Source organism: Thamnophis sirtalis, unplaced genomic scaffold (genome assembly GCF_051295495.1).
Source record: "Thamnophis sirtalis isolate CommonGarterSnake01/CBP01778 unplaced genomic scaffold, rThaSir2_p1.2 scaffold_3, whole genome shotgun sequence".
NCBI lineage: Eukaryota > Metazoa > Chordata > Lepidosauria > Squamata > Natricidae > Thamnophis > Thamnophis sirtalis.
In genome coordinates, this window is record NW_028261383.1 from 75,241,899 (window position 1) to 75,259,390 (window position 17,492).

The 17,492-nt window shown below is 35.4% G+C and overlaps 1 protein-coding gene across 1 annotated transcript in view; it reads left to right on the forward strand.

Annotated features, from left to right (window-relative positions):
* Window positions 1-17,492, forward strand: part of DNAH1 (dynein axonemal heavy chain 1) — a 179,468-nt gene that overhangs the window by 20,919 nt on the left and 141,057 nt on the right. Inside the window, exons 2-9 of the mRNA XM_087709198.1 lie at window positions 2,052-2,283; window positions 4,313-4,385; window positions 8,385-8,559; window positions 10,481-10,637; window positions 11,137-11,269; window positions 12,785-12,946; window positions 14,982-15,234; window positions 16,821-16,978. Coding sequence (XP_087565324.1) covers window positions 2,074-2,283; window positions 4,313-4,385; window positions 8,385-8,559; window positions 10,481-10,637; window positions 11,137-11,269; window positions 12,785-12,946; window positions 14,982-15,234; window positions 16,821-16,978 — 1,321 coding nt within the window. The 5' untranslated portion in view covers window positions 2,052-2,073. The remainder of the gene's footprint in view (window positions 1-2,051; window positions 2,284-4,312; window positions 4,386-8,384; window positions 8,560-10,480; window positions 10,638-11,136; window positions 11,270-12,784; window positions 12,947-14,981; window positions 15,235-16,820; window positions 16,979-17,492) is intronic.

The window sequence follows — 17,492 nt, forward strand, 5'->3', positions numbered from 1 at the left end:
CGCATACTATTTCCTTGGCAGCCTTATAAGAGTAATTTGTCACTGCTTTTTCCAGGACTTTCTTTTTTATTTCTTTATTATTTATTAAACAAATTTATATATACATTTTTCTTGTTACTTTCCAGTCCAATCTTCATCCCTAGCATTTCATCCCTATATACATGTTTGATGTATATAGAGATTCTCAGCCATCCAGGTCATGGTTGTTCCAAAGGTGCTTTTTTTCAAGAGGCAACTGGAGTTTCTTGTTTTTCTTTGAAGACGTTTCGCTTCTCATCCAAGAAGCTTCTTCAGTTCTGACTGGATAGTGGGGAATGGAAGGATTTATATTCTTTGTTGACAGTCACTTGCATTCTTTTAGAGAGTCGTTGAGGCCGCTTGGAGGTTTATCTGTGTCCTCAGCGTCACCTGAGTAATGCAAATTAATGTGGAGCCTTTTTGGAACTGCTGAAAAGACTGTTGTAGACTGGAGATAGATGATGTCATATCTATCCAAACACCTTTGGGATGATCAGGTTTCACTATCCTTTTTGAGGTTAGCCTAGAAAGTCAGGTATGATTCTAGATGTAGATGAATAGACATCAATTTTCTAAATTGAATTGAGTATAAAATATAAGGATTATATAAACAAGCTGAACTCCACCTTCTAGTCTCTTAGGTGTTCTCTATAATTTTGGTTTACCTTTGTCTTTCTGTGGATAACTGAATACTTAAACAAAGCAGTATGTTTTAGCTAATCACAATTTTCACTTTATAAGAAATTCCTATGGAGCCTATGCAGTATGATACACAGAAAGATTCTTATAAACAGGATGGTAAAGATTGCTTGCAACATGGTGGTTTCTATTTCATTATAAACAAATAAATAAATAAAGTGCAGTGATTCAGGGAATCTGAAGGAGATCTCCTGCAGTGTAATGATTAAGATGCTAGACTAGGAGTCGGGAAACACAAGTTCTACTCCATCCATCACCATGAAATGACTTTGGACTAATCACTGTCTTTAAATCCAACTTAACTCACAGGGCTGTGCTAGTCAATTATCATCATTGTGGAAACCCAGAGAAATGAGTTTGAGAAGACAATATTATGACTGTTACAAAAAAATAAGAAAACACTAAAAAGAGATTCAAAATGTTTCCCTGGGGTGTAGGAGGTAGATAAAGGAAAACAATGCCAGACTTTTGACATTCTGTTACTACATTTTAGATCAGTAAACTTCTAGTCATTCTTGAGGAGTCTGTTTCCTGACCTGGCTTACCTTAAATGGCTGACAATGGTAAAGATTTATTTGATTTGAGAGTTGTTAGGTTGAAAAATTAAAGAAGGATTACTATTCATGGCATCTTCAGTTACTGGATGTATCATGTTGAATATAAACATCAGTTAATACATTCAGGAGCCCAAGGTGCCATAAATAGTAATCTTTTTATTTAATTAATAATTCATTAATGTATCAAAGGAGTCACATAATGTATTCCTGCAGTCATATAGATGTATACCATTTGCATTCTCTGCACTCAGTGCATCAGGAATGTTCTTGTAGACACATAGGTTCTAAGTTTCTATTCTGGTTTCTGCCCACTACTACTGCAGTACCGCAGGCATATATGTTGGTAAGCATTATAGTCTCCTTTTCATTCAAGTTATGTACATATATAATGAGATTGTTATACTTTCATGTTAATGTATGTGACAAAATTACATAAATAACTACAGCTTATTTTTATTTTGTGGGAGTATTTTTTCTGTAGTTTTGTTTTAGATGCTATTTTTCCAAGAAAGAATCCACTGAAATGTGTGCCCTTATTATTGAAGATTAATTATAACTGACCCTATCCACCTGGAATATTGTGGGGAGGTGTCAGTTCTTAGTTCTGGCTTCCAAGAGACTAATTCTACAAGTCGCTGTCTGCACAAATGAAACACTCACCATGGTTTATAAAATGTAGATTAGCCATTTGTCTTGTCAAATTATTAAATGTTGCTTTTAACAGTAGAGATACTCATAGCAATTTCTTTGTTGTGTGTTATGTAAAATATACCTCAGTGTTGTGAGATCAAAAAGCAAGATGGATAAAGCCAAGAAGGAACTGACAAACTCTTTGGGAAGAAGTCCATATCCCCCATATCCCAACAGCCAAAGAGCAGACTCTAGTGCAGGAACCAGCTCAACTCCAGTGGATTCTTCCTACAGAACATTCAATAAAAAATATCCAGTGGTGAAAGAACGTGGATTTTATTCTGATGTCCTGACACCTGGTGCTTCAGATCTCTTGGGTGTAAGTATATAGACTCTCACTTCTCTTCTTATACAAAGGGTACTCATACAGGTAGTCCTCGACTTACAATAGTTTGTTTAGTGACTGTTCAAAGTTACAACAGCACTGGAAATAGTGACATGACTATTTTTCACACTTATGACCATGCAGCATCCCTATGATCATGTCATTTATATTAGGTTGTTTGACAACTGACTCATATTTATGACAGTTACAGTGTCCCAGAATCATGTGGTCCCCTTTTTTTGCAACCTTCTGACAAACAAAGTCAATGGAGAAGCCAGATTCACTTAACAACTGTGTTACCAATTTAAGAAATGCAGTGATTCACTTGACAAATGTGGCAATAAAAGTCTTTAAATGGAGCAAAACTCACTTAACAAATTTCTCACTTAGCAACATACATTTTGCATTCAATTGTGGTCGTAAGTTGAGGACTACCAGAGAGAAGGGCAGGAGGGAGGGAGGGAGGAAGAAAAAGGGTGCTTTGGAGCATGTGGAGAAATAAATAGTATTTGTCTGCAATTTACAGTAAACAATAGTTTTCTTGTAATTGCACGGCAACTAGAGACAACAGCCATAGAAATCTTGGAATATATGAAACTACTTTAAGGTGTTGCAGATAGGTGTTATGTAAATGTCCCTGTGTTCTTCAAGGCACTTTTTGGCCTTGAATCTGAAGCACTGCACAGCCTGAGCAAATATATAAATTATGGATCTATTTCATCAATAGGGAGTAATTGCTGATTTTCTAATTTCATTCTTTGCCCAGTTTCTATTTTTCTTCCCCTCAAGCTATTCTTAATTTGGATAGGAAGATGGAAAATAGATTGTTTTCAGTTCTCTTCTAATTTCTAAAGAGAGAAATTGCCACTTGTGAAAGAAAGTAGCAGTCTCTATTCAAAAGTATCTCAGATGCTTTCATAATTAGCTTGGCTTTCCCATAATTGTTATACACCCCATATGTTGTAATTCTGGCTTCAACTGATTTGCTTCAATAAAATTTAAGAGCTTGAAATTAAGTTTTTATAATTAAACTGAGAAAGACTAGAAAAGAAAAAACAGAATAGAAACACATGTAAAGATTGATTTATAATATCAGAGGTAAGAGAAAAAAACTGCTTTATACTTGTTGGAAGTCATTCTAAATATAGTATGATTCACAAACCACCAGAAGCTGTATTTTTTTTAGTCAGTGGATTGTATCCAAATGTGTCCTTTAGATGTTTGAATTCTCAGTAATTTCTGCAAGACATTGTACAGATGGGGAAATATGATGTTTGTATGTGTCATACAGAGGGGTGTAAATATGATGCTTCTTATATTTATCAAAAACTCAGTACACATAGAAACAAACGCAGGTTCAACAAGTGATTATTTTCTGAACTAAAACTTCCACTCATCCATACATTCATGCATCCATGAGTATCTATTTGACTTAAACTCAGACAGGGATCTGCCAGGATTATGTTGGTACTGGTAATAGTTTACTTATTGCCTTTGCCAGACTTACTTAACTTATAGTCTAGTTTGCCTTGCTAGATTTGAATTCCAGCAGTAAGGATACCCATTGCACATAGTACCTGGTCCTTTATGAGGGCTCCAAAATGCTACCATTTCAACAAGTGTTCCATCACAATTGAATAATTCCACTTGCTGCCTTTCTTAAAAGACTCCTGGCAGGTATCCAATGTAGGTCTACTACTTTGTCCTGTTTGGATGGGAACTTCTCTTGTTATGAGAATATTTTTTCAATAACAATCTTTTTAAAATGTTCATTTGGTAATTTTCTATTTATTGTACGACCCAAGGAGTGACAGTACGTAAGGACACTGATAACAATGTGATGCCATAAGTAAAGGGAAGGTAGTTAGAAAGTTTTCATTGTATATATAGAGGTCTGCTCATGTAGTTGTTGAGAATCGTAGGAAATTGCATTGGAGAGTTCAGTATCTTCCTCTCTATATTTTGTACATATAGAATTCTTGACCTTGCATCTTCTTGAATTTTTTGTTGTGTTTAATTTCAGGATGTGTGCACTGGTCCCAATGTGTACCAAGATTTATTGCAGCAGTCAGAGCTTGAGGAGCACACACCAGAAGGTAAACATACAGCAAAGGATACTATCATTAGCTTTCTCACTGAGCAATGGGGGGAAAAGGTTCAGCTCCTGGAATCCAGCAGTGAAACAGTGAAGAATGAGAGTTGATCATATAGTGTCAAAATCAGCAGAGCACCTGAGTAGAATAAAAATGAACCAAAAAATGTAGGTTTATAAACAAGTATTTGTGGCACACACTGTTTCTGTAAAGCAGCTGTGAATAAAGGAATGAACATCAGGAAAACCAATTTCCAATTGGCTTATTTAAGTTCCTTGAACAAATGTTTGGTTTCGGTTTGGAGATATGAGAAATGGCATATAAAATATGTAAATTGTAGTTTCGCATAAGAGCAATCTTTTAAAATATATGAAACATTGGAAAGATGACATTTTGGATAGCAATATATAAAAACTAAGGTAATTTCAAAACAGCCATAGTTCTAGTTCACTCTGTCAGGGGAGGAAATAAATAAACAAATGCCAAACACAAACTAACCAAGAAACAAAGGTTTATTGACTAATTATGTGCCAAGAAATTGGTGTCAACTCTAGTGATCATATTAATAGATTTTCTTCTTCAAATTGACCCTTCAGATCTTCTAATCATGTACTCCTTACCATTGAAATTCAATTAATCCATCTTGCTGCTGGTTGTCCTCCTCTTCTCTTTCCCTCCACCTTTCCCAGCATTACAGACTTGTCCAGAAGCTAAGTTTGCATAATGTCTTCAAAATATGAAAAAATTGAGCCTGGTTCTTTGTGTAATCTAGTTGTTTGATGAGTCTTCTCCAACATTAAAGTTCAAAAAACTTTTTCTATTTGGTAGATGGGTGGCCATATGCATTTGTTTAATAAAAAAAAAGTGCTTCTCATTCAAAGTCCAACATTTCGTTTCATAGAGTGACACAAGGAAAACCAATGCCAGCATGATTCTAATATTCATAGGTATAGACACAGCATGGCATCTGAATTTTTTTCCAAGGGTGTATTGTTCCTTTACCGAGTGCTAGCCTGTGGTATATTTCTTAACCACTATTCCTTTAGTATTAATATTGATCCTAAAAGGCTATTCACCACTTCTGTAATTGATCTTCGTTATCTTATTCTAAGGCTGGTTGCTGTATCTGTTATTACTGCTTTGATCTTCTTTATATTTAATATTAGTCCTTTTTGCACTGTCCTCCTTGACTTTCATTATTACTACAGCTTCCAGAACATTTTTATTTTCTGCTATCAAAATAGCATAATCACATAATATACTGTAGATTAGTGATGTTTTTCCCTTCAGTTTTAAATGATACTCATCTTCTTCTAATCCAACTTCCCTCAATATATATTCAGCATCTAGGTTGAATACATAAGGCGATAATTTATAATACTTTGCACACTCTATTAAGTATCCTTTTTTGGTATTGGTATCTAGACTGACTTCTTCCAATTGGCCACTACGTAGGTCTCTAGACTTTCTGATATAGTTTAGTCAGAAACCTTACTGATTTCTTCTGTTGCTTGTCATATTTCCATAGACATTCCATGAGTTCCTGTAGCCTTCTGACTTGGTAATGACCAGAAGAATGCCCTAACTTCATCTTCTAGCACTAGAGGTTCTTGTAAATAGGAAATTTCTTCAAAGGTATCTGTATAGAATTTCAGCATACATTTTCCATGCTTGCTCATCTTCTTTGAATCAATATCTATCTATCTAGTGGTGTCTTTCAGTACACCAGTTTGAAGCTGAAGTCTAATGAATTTGGCTTTTTCCATCTTCAGTGTCTTTATAGCTGTCACTGTAATACTGCTTCTTCTCTCCTCTGATACCTTAGTATATGGTTCATTATTATATAAAATCCCAGGCATCGTGACTTATTTAACCATGTAATTAAAATACATCTTCTGGAGTGTCTGAATCTAGATTGGTATGTCCAAATAATAAATCTTTATTGCAGTAATAAACCTTTTCTCCTCAAGTACTGATGGGCTACCTCACTTGGATTTCTATTCAGAGTATGAGGGTGGACTTCGTGAAGGATCTCTTCTGATTTCAGGATTCAGTTATTCTAAGAGACCCAAAAATTTGCCATTATGTAGGAAGGAATTATGTTTATATTGGGATGTGTCCTGGTGAAAGGAATGTAATCACACAGAATTCAATCTTCTGTCTAACCAGAAGAATTGTTTAGAATTGTTATTGTCAATTCTAATTGGGTTTGTTTGGGATATTCTATTTAAATTTTTTTTTAACTTTTGTATTATGTGTTTCTTTTAATGTTGTACGCCGCCCTGAATCCTTGGGAGAAGGGCGGCATATAAATCTAATAAACCAAACCAAACTAATCTAACCAGAATCATTGCCATGCGTACGGACTAAATAAATAAAACAGCAAATATTGTCAGGAAACCCGTACCTCCATGCCAAAAATTCAGAATACTGTCATATCTAAAGTTAGTGATGCAAAATCTAAGATTGAGATGGTAGATAAATGAACAAGCTAAGAAATCTCCTTCTTTTTCTAATATAGGTTTATTACAAATTTAGTTCAGGTGACCTTTATGATTTAAAGTTGGTTCATAATGGGCTTTGTCTTGTGGATATTCTGTTTTAATTTTCTTATTTCCTCTTTTTAGCTTGATATAGAGATACAATAGGGACCGTAACCCAGCAGATTCTCTGATGCAAGTAGTATCCAAAGCTATTGATGACCAAAGGGTTATTATATTACCCACAGTTCCTATGGCATTCTGTTCTGTATTTGATTTGATTACATACCTTATTTTAGCTTCTATCAGAAAACTGTCCTCACTAGGTAAAAGGTCAGGAACAGGCAACGGAAAAAGGATGAGGTGATTTAAATTAGATTCTAGCAAACTTCCTTGTCCTCCTAACCATTGTCTTCAACTTCCAACCATGCTTAATTTAGAACAGAGCTGATTTTTTTAAAGTGAACAAATAATACATGTTGTTTCAATGCAGAGGATCACTCAGTGTCAAGAGATCACAAACAACTGGGCAATTGGAACAAACTATAGATATGTTGTTTAAAATGTGACAGGGAGAATAAGAAATTACCTCAACATTTAATTACTTTCAAGAATCAAGATGCTATAGCCCAAGAGTAAATCAAAAAGATAGCCAGGATTTCTTGGGATTAAACAACTCTTAGTCAGCACTATTGTACAAACATAACCAACTTGACAATACCTCCAGTTATTCAATTCTTCTAGAAAAGAGTTGGAGACTGAAAAAGCAAGGTTTTCTATACAAACTCATTGCCATTGTCCTGGCCACCACAAAACATGCTTCTTTTCCACAAATTCGTTCCCATGCCCAAGCCAAACCTACCGCTGTCTGGCTAACCCATGAAGAAGATGCTAATGAGATCAAAACTTGGCAGTGTTTTCTGATGTAAGGGATTAATGAATACTAGACATTAGCTGTGGGTGACAATTTCTCCAAATTATGAGGTTTGACCAATGTGATTATATACTACCAGAACCATTGTAATTAGATTAAACATATATGAACTGGATTAAATCTTTTCATGTGTTGTGATAAAAATGGACCTTAAAGATTATTTAAGGAAAATATATATTTAGTTATAAGGAATTTGAGGAACACTAATGCTGCTTTCTATATTCTTTCTATATTCTTATTCTATATTCTATTGGATTTTTTCCTTCAGATTGCTCAGGCACCTCATTTTATGGAGATTATCACAACAAATTTAGGATCAAAAATAGTGTTAGGATCTAAATTAGGATGAGAATGACTGGCCCACTGAGATTATCCAGGGACCCTTGGAAATTTTGCTTACATCATCCTACACCTATGCACCCCATTCACTTTTACGAGCTAAAGAAAATTTAAGTAATATTGATACTGGATGAAGCAGTTTCTCAATTTTTATTCATAGGTTTTCACCACCTCAGCATAAAAGAGTGCATAATTAAATCAAGAAACATTTAATCTGTGATTTTTTTTCTGAATTTTGTTTTTTGTCAGTCTCAACATTTGATACACCAGAAAATATTGGACTTATCTTGGATAATCAGAAAATTGGACCAACTACACAAATTATCAAAGAGTCAGATTTTCCACTGCAAGCATATAAACCCAAGGTTCAAATTCCATTTGAAGTGCTTCCAGGACAATGCCCTCGAAAAATTGCAATTGAGAGGTATTTTCATCCTGAGTTCAGTCAATCATCCTCTGGAGTTTATTTTACTTTATTTATTTTGGAAATGTGTAAGATCACCCAGCTCTACAATGACTTTGGACAACATACAATAAAAGCAATCATAAAATACAATTACTGTTATTACAAACTTGGGGGGGAAGAAAGCCTATTGTATTCGCCTCAGGCACTTAATAGATCCTATAGATTACCAAAGAGCTTTTGCAGAGTTTCCTGAAGCCTTAGTGGGCAATTTCGCTGTGTGCCTGGCTGATCTCTGAAATAAGGGGTCGCTTGCAAAGGTTGATATAACTGCTCCTGAGTGATAATAATTTCAAGGGAATTCCTTGGTTTTCTGAGGAGCACCAGGAGATGAAACAGCTTAAGAGATACTTAAAGCAATGCTAGCATTAAATGAATGCAACCAAACGTGGATAAGAGTTCATGTTCAAGCATATTCTGTGGTGCTAAGAACAGTGAAACGTGCATACTTCTTAGCTCAATTATTTAAAGTGAATCTCTCTGTCACACACACACACAAACACACGCACACACACACACACACACACACACACGAAGGAAAATGGAGCTGGAAAATCATCTGTTGAGAAATTGAAGGGACTGTATAAAGCATGTAGAGGATAAAATAATTCATGCTTAGAATTGAATGCCAGTCAAGAGGGTGCAACTGAGAGGAGGAGGCCTTGTTTAGTGAGGTTATATGTGATAGGTTTCAGCTGTGGATCTTGAAGAGGTTGACAAGATTCTCTGTGCTGTTAGTTTCGCCTCCTATGTACTAGATTGCTATAGTGAAAGTTTTCAGGTAAGATGAGGATTAGTATGGGTAGTAGTAAATATACCATTGAGGGAAAGAGTGTCAGCCTTTTCAATTTGTGCAACCACAATATCTGGTAATCAACCCTCCAAGGAGTGCACATCAATGATGCAATGGTGGGTGTAGCTAAAGCAAAGAAGGGATGGGATCTCTCCCTCTCTCTCCCTCTCTCACCCACACCTCTCTCTCACACACACACATATACAGAACATTGACTAGTCTGGCAAAGCAGAAACAGCATTACACTTTGCCAACCTCTGTAGTTGATTTGCCAGTCAAATCGGCTCTTTCTTTGCTGCTGTTCAGCAGAGCAGGAAAGAGATTGCAGACATGGGATATTTAAGTCACAGTCCCCTTTTATTACCATGGAAACAAATAAGTATCAGCAAAAAGGCATTGGCCTCTAATGGAGCAGCTTTCACTAAACTTACAAGACTATAGAAACCTTGAGGCTCAACCTCCCTTTGCCCACTCTTCATTTTTTTAACAGAAACAGGATTTCAAGAAAGCAATAGGGGGTATATTCTAAATAGGGAAAACCTGGTGGATCAAGTTTTCCCACCGTTATTGCAGGATTGGATTGGATGGATTTAGGTATATAAAATTGGGTTATCACTATCAAATGTATTATCTTTCCCATGACACCAAAGTGTGATGGAGAATTAAGGCTGTCATTGACCACTTATCACAATAGCTATATTTTAGTTCCTTTATTGGAACTTTTCCCAGTCTCAGGCAACTTGCTTTCAGAAACACAATGAAAATATATTTCTTTCATGTCTTATTTATGAGCTTTCCTTATGTTTCTATCTGGCTACTGAGAAAAGCATTTGGACAAGGTGATCTAATCTAGCATAGCTCTTTGTATATTCTTACATAGAAAGGTTCTTTGAAGAAACAATAATCTGCTGATGAATGTACATTAATTTGGGATATTCTTCAAGATAATAGTGTAGGCATGATAGAAAATCAGTTAGAAAATCTTTAGCAGTATCCAAAATATAAGTTGATTGCATCTTTAGTAGCAATATCATTAGATAATAAAGGACTTGTTTAAATATAAACCATTTCTTCTTGCTGTTTAATTAGGAAAAGGCGATTATATCTCAGCTTAGATATCACAAAACTTTTAGAAAATGCAGGAATAAATTCTAATGAGCTGATGCCAAGACACCAAGACCCTGCTAATTTACCAACAATTGAACAAAACAAAGACCCCCTTTTCCCCATCTATCTACCATTACAGGTAAGATGAGGGAATTATTGGTATTTGTGTTTCACTGTGCAGGTTCCCAAGCCTATAATAAATATTTGTCAAAGTGTTTGTTACTTTATGATTTTCCATCAGCTTTTCTGTTATATTTATAAATACCCAATTATTATTTGGAAGTGCTGCTGTCCACTATGTTGGAGAGAATTGGAGAGATTTGTTTAAAAATTAAGGCTTTGATTTGAGTGCGGAATGGAAATGGAAATAACCACAGTGTTTAATAGTAGGTGTATATCTTTCATGGGGGGAAAATTTGATGATTGGGAATCTGTCCTACAAAATGTAATGTATAAAAAGCCATCTCAGAATAGTGACTGCATTCCAGAGTTAACAGGACAGTTCACACAGCTCAGGTTGTTTTTGAGTGAAATATTAATGTGCAATTTCTGGATTATGATTATGTGCCATCAAGTCAGTGTCAACTATTAGCAGCCACATAAGTTTTCTCCATGAATATAGTTTCTTATTTATTTAGATTTTTGATGATGAAGAATATGATTGCCGGACCCCAGAAGAGTGGCTATCATTGGGGGTAGAGCCTGAATCTTCAGATCGGAAACCAATCCCAGGAAAAGCACTCCTACCTACTGATGACATACTTGGACATGGTAAAGTTCAGATGATATAGATTTGAGTTATAACAATGATTAAAATACAAAATTATCCCCTCCAAGTTTTACATTTTGAAAATTAATTGGGAGCAAAATATTTTTGTTTTTGTTTAAATAAATCTATTTATTTACCTATTTATATTCCATGGCTTTAATATTTCCAGAGTAGTTAAGTAACAAAGTAGTGAGACATAGTATAAGAACATTGAATATAACTTCATAAACTAAAGCTTGGAACTAGCATAAAAAATTAAAATAATAATTTCACAGAGCAATATACAAACTATTATAAATTAAAGCTGTTACCTATAATATTAGTAAAAGGGTGGAAAAAGTAGGTTTTTTGAATGGAAAATAAAGAACATGGTGGAAGTAACTGATCCACTTCAAAGAGACAATTCCACTAGTGGGAATTTTTCATTGCTCATGGTACTTTAAATAAAAGCATCCCCCCACCCCCACCCCCAAAAATCAGATTGCACTCTCAGTGAATATATAGACTGAGGCAAGAAAAAATCCTATATTTACAATTTTAAAAAAATATATAACTTGTCATAAATATCTGATTTCAGCTTATTTTCATGGAAACTGAGTCTGTGATGCTCAACATTTTGAGCTTGAATATCAGTGAGTCTAAGCCAATGCATCACATGTTTTGTTGTACCTCCCTATGAAGCTTAGTACTCCATTACCTTTTGTGCAAGTTATAATTTAAGAAGTAGTCTCTGATTTTTATGTCTTTGTCCTAAGTGCACAACGTAAGATTTTTGAGTTATTTTTTCACAAAGCATTGAATTGTCAAGACAGGTCTTCAGCAATTTTGAAAGAAAAATTCTTCATTTAGAAACGTTCTTTTATCTAAATATCTATATCTGTTTATTTATATACACACATACACACATACTGAGTAATTTATGAACAATTAAAACAACCCATGATAAACAACCAAAAAGGGAAAAAAAACTAAATTAGAAGCAGGAAAAAATAATACAAAAGCTTATAAAATGCCATAACAAAATACATAAAATTCACAGCCCATTGATTAAAACAATATAGCCGCTGAACTTGTCAGCCTTACAAGGTTGATCAGACAGGAAAGAGGACCAGATAAACTAATTCTACTTTAATGCTACATTAACAGAATCTTGCAAATTTGAAAGTATATCTCTCTCCCTTCCCTGTCTACATTTCTACTGCCAGTTCAGCTGCCTTTTATCTGTCTGGTCCCTTGGCTATATCTCTTTACCCCGTTTCCCAAAATGATTCCCACATACCATTAAAGTATCAGTTCTTTTAAACTGCCGAGTCCACATGCCCACTGGAAAAAACATACATTCAGGGTCTTGTGCAAAGCCAACCTCTTCCTAAATCTATTGAAGTATTGAGAAAGTCTGGGATCAAGAACAGAAGGGGTGATAATTGCAGCTGTGTGAAATGTACTTTTTGTAATTCCACTATTCTAATTAGGGCAATTGTGAAATTGTAAAACTGTGTTTGTCATTAATACCTAAGGAGATCCAAAAAGCCACACACTGATCTATAAGTGGATAAATGTTGGAGTCTTGGATTATGATGAAGAGTCAAAACTCTACTTGGTACATAAGACAAACAAAATGGACCTTGTTCGAGACCTCAATGGGAAACGTATAATCAATGGAGGAATGACAGCTGAAGGTGGGTTTCAATTTAGTTATCACTGGAATGCAGGAAGGAAGGACAATTTCTATACCTGTTAGCTATATCTAATACATAAAAGCCCTGTGTTGTAGTGTAATTTCTGATCCCTTTTATAGGGAACAGCTGAACATCCTGAAATGGCTTTCTTCTTCCACTCTTATGCATACTACTGCCTGCATATTTGGTCATCAGTTGGCTTTCTATAACCATTGCAGAGACCTTTGAAAGAGGTGTAAGAGATGACAATGTCATCAATCCCTGACCACATCACCTACAGTCAGAGGAAGAGATAATAAGTATATAATCACATTTTCCAAAGGTAATTTTTTAAGAGGCAACTGGACTTTGTGTTTTTTCTTTGAAGTCGTTTCGCTTCTCATCCAAGAAGCTTCTTCAGCCCAGAAGCATCTTGGATGAAAAGTGAAAGGTCTTCAAAGGAAAAACACAAAGTCCAATTGCCTCTTGAAAAGCCATTTTTGGGATAACCATGACTTGGATGACTGAGAATCTCCATAGATATATAATCAAATTTGTGCTCTGACATACAGTTTATACACATGTCCTTGTTGTCCTGGTACTGATATGAGCCAGTGTGCTATAATGGCTAAGATATTGGCCTGAGAACCTAGGTTCTAGTCCTTCCTTAGCCATAGAAACTCATTGAGTAATTTGGGCCAATCACATTCTTGGCCCACCAAATGTGATTGTTGTAGAGATATTAGGAGGAGGAACATCATGCATGCTGCTTTGAGCTTAAAAATAAAAATAATAAATACATATATAAAAATAAAAATAAAAGGCAGGGTATAAATCAAATAAAAACTGTTTATTATTTGTTAGGCATGTCCTCACAACACAGCCTTCATTTCTGTGCTAGTCAGTCATTAAGCTAGATCTGGCAGGAAACTAGGGATTGACAAACAGAAGAAGCCCTCACCTATAGATATATACTGTGCTGTTGCATAGAGCAAAAACTTGGGGACGCTATGCCACTCCAAATTGTCCCCTTTCCCAACTGACATTAGCTGACACAATGGAAACTTGCATGGCAGTCAATTTCTTTCTTTTTTTTGTATTCCTTATTTATCTCTGTATATACAACTTTCTCCCCACAAACATTAAGTGCATTTTGCTGTAGCTAACATCTCCCCCAGTCTCTTTGTCATCCTTGTCCCAGAGAACCACCTCCCCTACTGTCCTTCAAGACAGCTTGCTAGAGAGGTAGGCTCCTGTCTATCTAAACCCTGCCATTCACTGGAGGCTTTGGAGACAGAACTATTTTCCTATTTGCTGCTAAACTTGCTTTCTGAAAGGAAGGGCAGGGAAGCAGAGGGTGGACAGGGTCTAGATGGTGATTGTAGTCCTGGAGCTGGTTGGGATCACAGTGCTCATGGCCAGAGATGGCTGTGACATGGGAAGGCAAGACGGCTCCACTGTAACGAGGCACCTCTGGCCCCCAACTTCTTACAGCAACTCCTGCTGGCCTCATTTTAGAGGAGCAGGAAGAGGACTGCCATGGGAATAGCAGTTTTCCAATCCGTATACTTTTTCCCCATCTCAAAGACAGGAATAAAATACATTGGTAGCTTGTGTAATAAGAAGACATACGGGGGATATAGTGAAAAGACAAAAATGTCACTGTTTGCCTCTGTGAAGGCCATTAGTTCCTCTATGTATGGTACTATTGGACTCCTGCTGCTTTTCATTCCTAGGGCAAATAAGACTGCTGAGGACAATTTAAATGAGGAAAGTAGAACAGGAGGAAAGGGTTAAAAATGTGTGGTCTTGTTACTTTAACTAAGAAGAGAAACAAAGCAGTAGGAGACCTGATCAGAGAGCTTCTGCTGTCTCACTTAATTAGATATGTTGACATTTTTCCTCAGTAATCCTCTCAGTCTCAATTTTGATTCTCTTATCCATTTTTTTCCAGCAAAAAGGCTATTTACTGGACAATAGTCTGGTTATGCACAGGCACTTTTGGATATTTAAGCTTTCACGTTTTCTGTTGTCTTGCTTTCTGATCTCTGCCTAGGGAGACCCCCACTGATCTCCTGTCAGTATTGGGTGCCTCGGATCCGTTTACTTTTTCTTGCTGAGGATCCTCGTAATTTTTCCCAGCGTGTGATCTCAGCCCACAATTTGAGGAAGAAAACACAGGCACTATTGTTATATAATCTCTATGTGGACTGTATGCCAGTAGATGGATTGCAAAGCATTGAAGAGAAAAGTTTGCAAAATATGAAACAAATGGCAATGCAAACTTCACATCTAAAGAAAGGAAGCCAGTAAGTTTCATAATACTTTTTCAACATTTGTTATCATTCTTCAGATTATTAACTTTTGTCAATGACAAGTAAGGTCCAGCCAGCAGGATAAAAGTAAAACCTGTGGTTTTTTTCCCTCTCATTTCCCTTTTTGTTCTTTGCTCCTTCTGCACATGCCAGAAATATAGCCTTATGTGACAAACAAAAATGAAGAAAGAAAATGAGTCAATATAAATAAGAGCAGAAATTATTTGAATAAAGTGAACAGATGCAACTATAATATGGAATGGCATGGTATTACCAATCATTTTTACGTACAAATTTGCAGTTTTACAATTAAAAATTGTTAAAATACATGGGGGGCAAAAGGTGAAATTTAGTTGACTTTCATAGGTTCTTTCTTTTGTTATAATTTCTTTTTGTGATTCATGAGCAACCACAAATTTGGAAATGCTAATGCACATTTGATGAGTATACATTATTGGGAAATGCTTATATACTCAAATGAGTCTAATCAGTGTATTATGTAACTGAATAAAAGTAATAGAGATCTATGAATAAGAAGTGAGGTTAAGTGTGAAAATGATCTTGACACTTGCATTCTATGTATCCTATGACTTGAACAATTTAAGATGCACAGGGTAGATGAATCATTGTATAATGCGTCAAATCCATCTCACTATATTATGGCAAGAATAATCTAATTAGTACCTAGGACTAATAGTATTTATGAATCATCCATTGTTAGGAAAAATTTGATTTTAGATAAGAGTGAAAATAATACAAAGCAATGCTTACAGAAATATTTGAAGGTATCCATCCCAATAACATCCCACTTCCCCTCATACATTTTGTTTTGAATTTGAGTGTAGGATTATCCCTTTCTAAATTATAGTACTGTGAATTATTTTTCTTTTGCCTTTCTTCTTGCATATTATATTAACTTTGCTCTGTGTGTAGTTATAACAATTCTGGCCCAGCTGTCACTGGCGTGTAGTTGCACAGATTGAGACATTGCTCGGGGTCTATATCTCAATGTTCATTATAAGACTTATCATTCAGCCATTTTATTAGGCCCAGATGAGTGTCATTTTTAGGTGGAGAAACTTATTTCTGATAAGTATCAGGAGTTATTCCCGATAAGTACTGGTACATCTAGCATTTATCTTGCTAAATGCTAGATAATCTGCTCTTGTATCTCCTGTTATGTCTCCCTTTCATTTTAGGGCATTTGCTTTAGATTTGTTGGTTTCTTGAATTTTTAATTTTCCCGTCTCAGTAACATGTAAGCATTTGTGATCAATTCATAATTTTAATATATTATGAAATGTATAGAATTAGGAGAATATTGCTCCTAATTCTTCCTCTTTTGTCTAATACAGCCTTAAGTGTAATATAACTATGCTCCATTTTCTATTAAGCTTGCCATTCCATTCTCCCCCTCATGAAACTCCATTAACATGCTACAAATGCTTTTAATGAAGAAGCAAAGCATAAGTGAGCACAGGACAAATGAATATGGGACTAGAGGTATATGAGTGACACAGACATATCATTTTGAGGGGTCATTGTTCATTCAGTTAATTAGTTTTTTAATTATGCTTAAGGATTTTACGACGGCTGCACCTCCTGGAAAAGGAAGTGTCCCTAGACTATGAGCGTACTATGAACATGATTAGCTTTGACAGAATTGTCACTTTGAAGCGTCAGATATTTTCTTATATCACTCTGCCTGAGAAAGAGGAAGAGAAGGTACCAGAGAAAGGTAAGTAACGCATGACAACATGCACACAGAAAGAGAGAGAAAAGAGAGATTATAAAAATGCTTATAAATTGATACCTTTTGTGGTTAACTTCAGATTGTAATTGATGTATTATAGGAGATACTATAAAAAGAGACTTTAGAATCACAGATTTCTATCTATGAAATACTATTGACAAGAAAATTTTGTCAAAACATTTTTTTTAAAAAAATACTAAAATAGCAATTTCTAAATCCTTAATTTGTCAAAATTAACAATGGCCAATAGAGTTGGTTCTTGACTTTCAACCACAATTGGGATCAGAATTTCCTTTGCTAAGCAAGGTAGTTGTTAAATGAGCCATGTCTGATATTACAATCTTTTTTGCCACGGTTGTAAAGCGAATTACTGCAGTTGTTCAATACCTGTAGTTATTAAGCAAAATCAGTTTCCCCATTGATTTTGCTTGTGGAAAGCCAGCATGAAAAATCACAAATGGTGATCACATGATCCTGGAATTATGCAATAGTTGTAAAT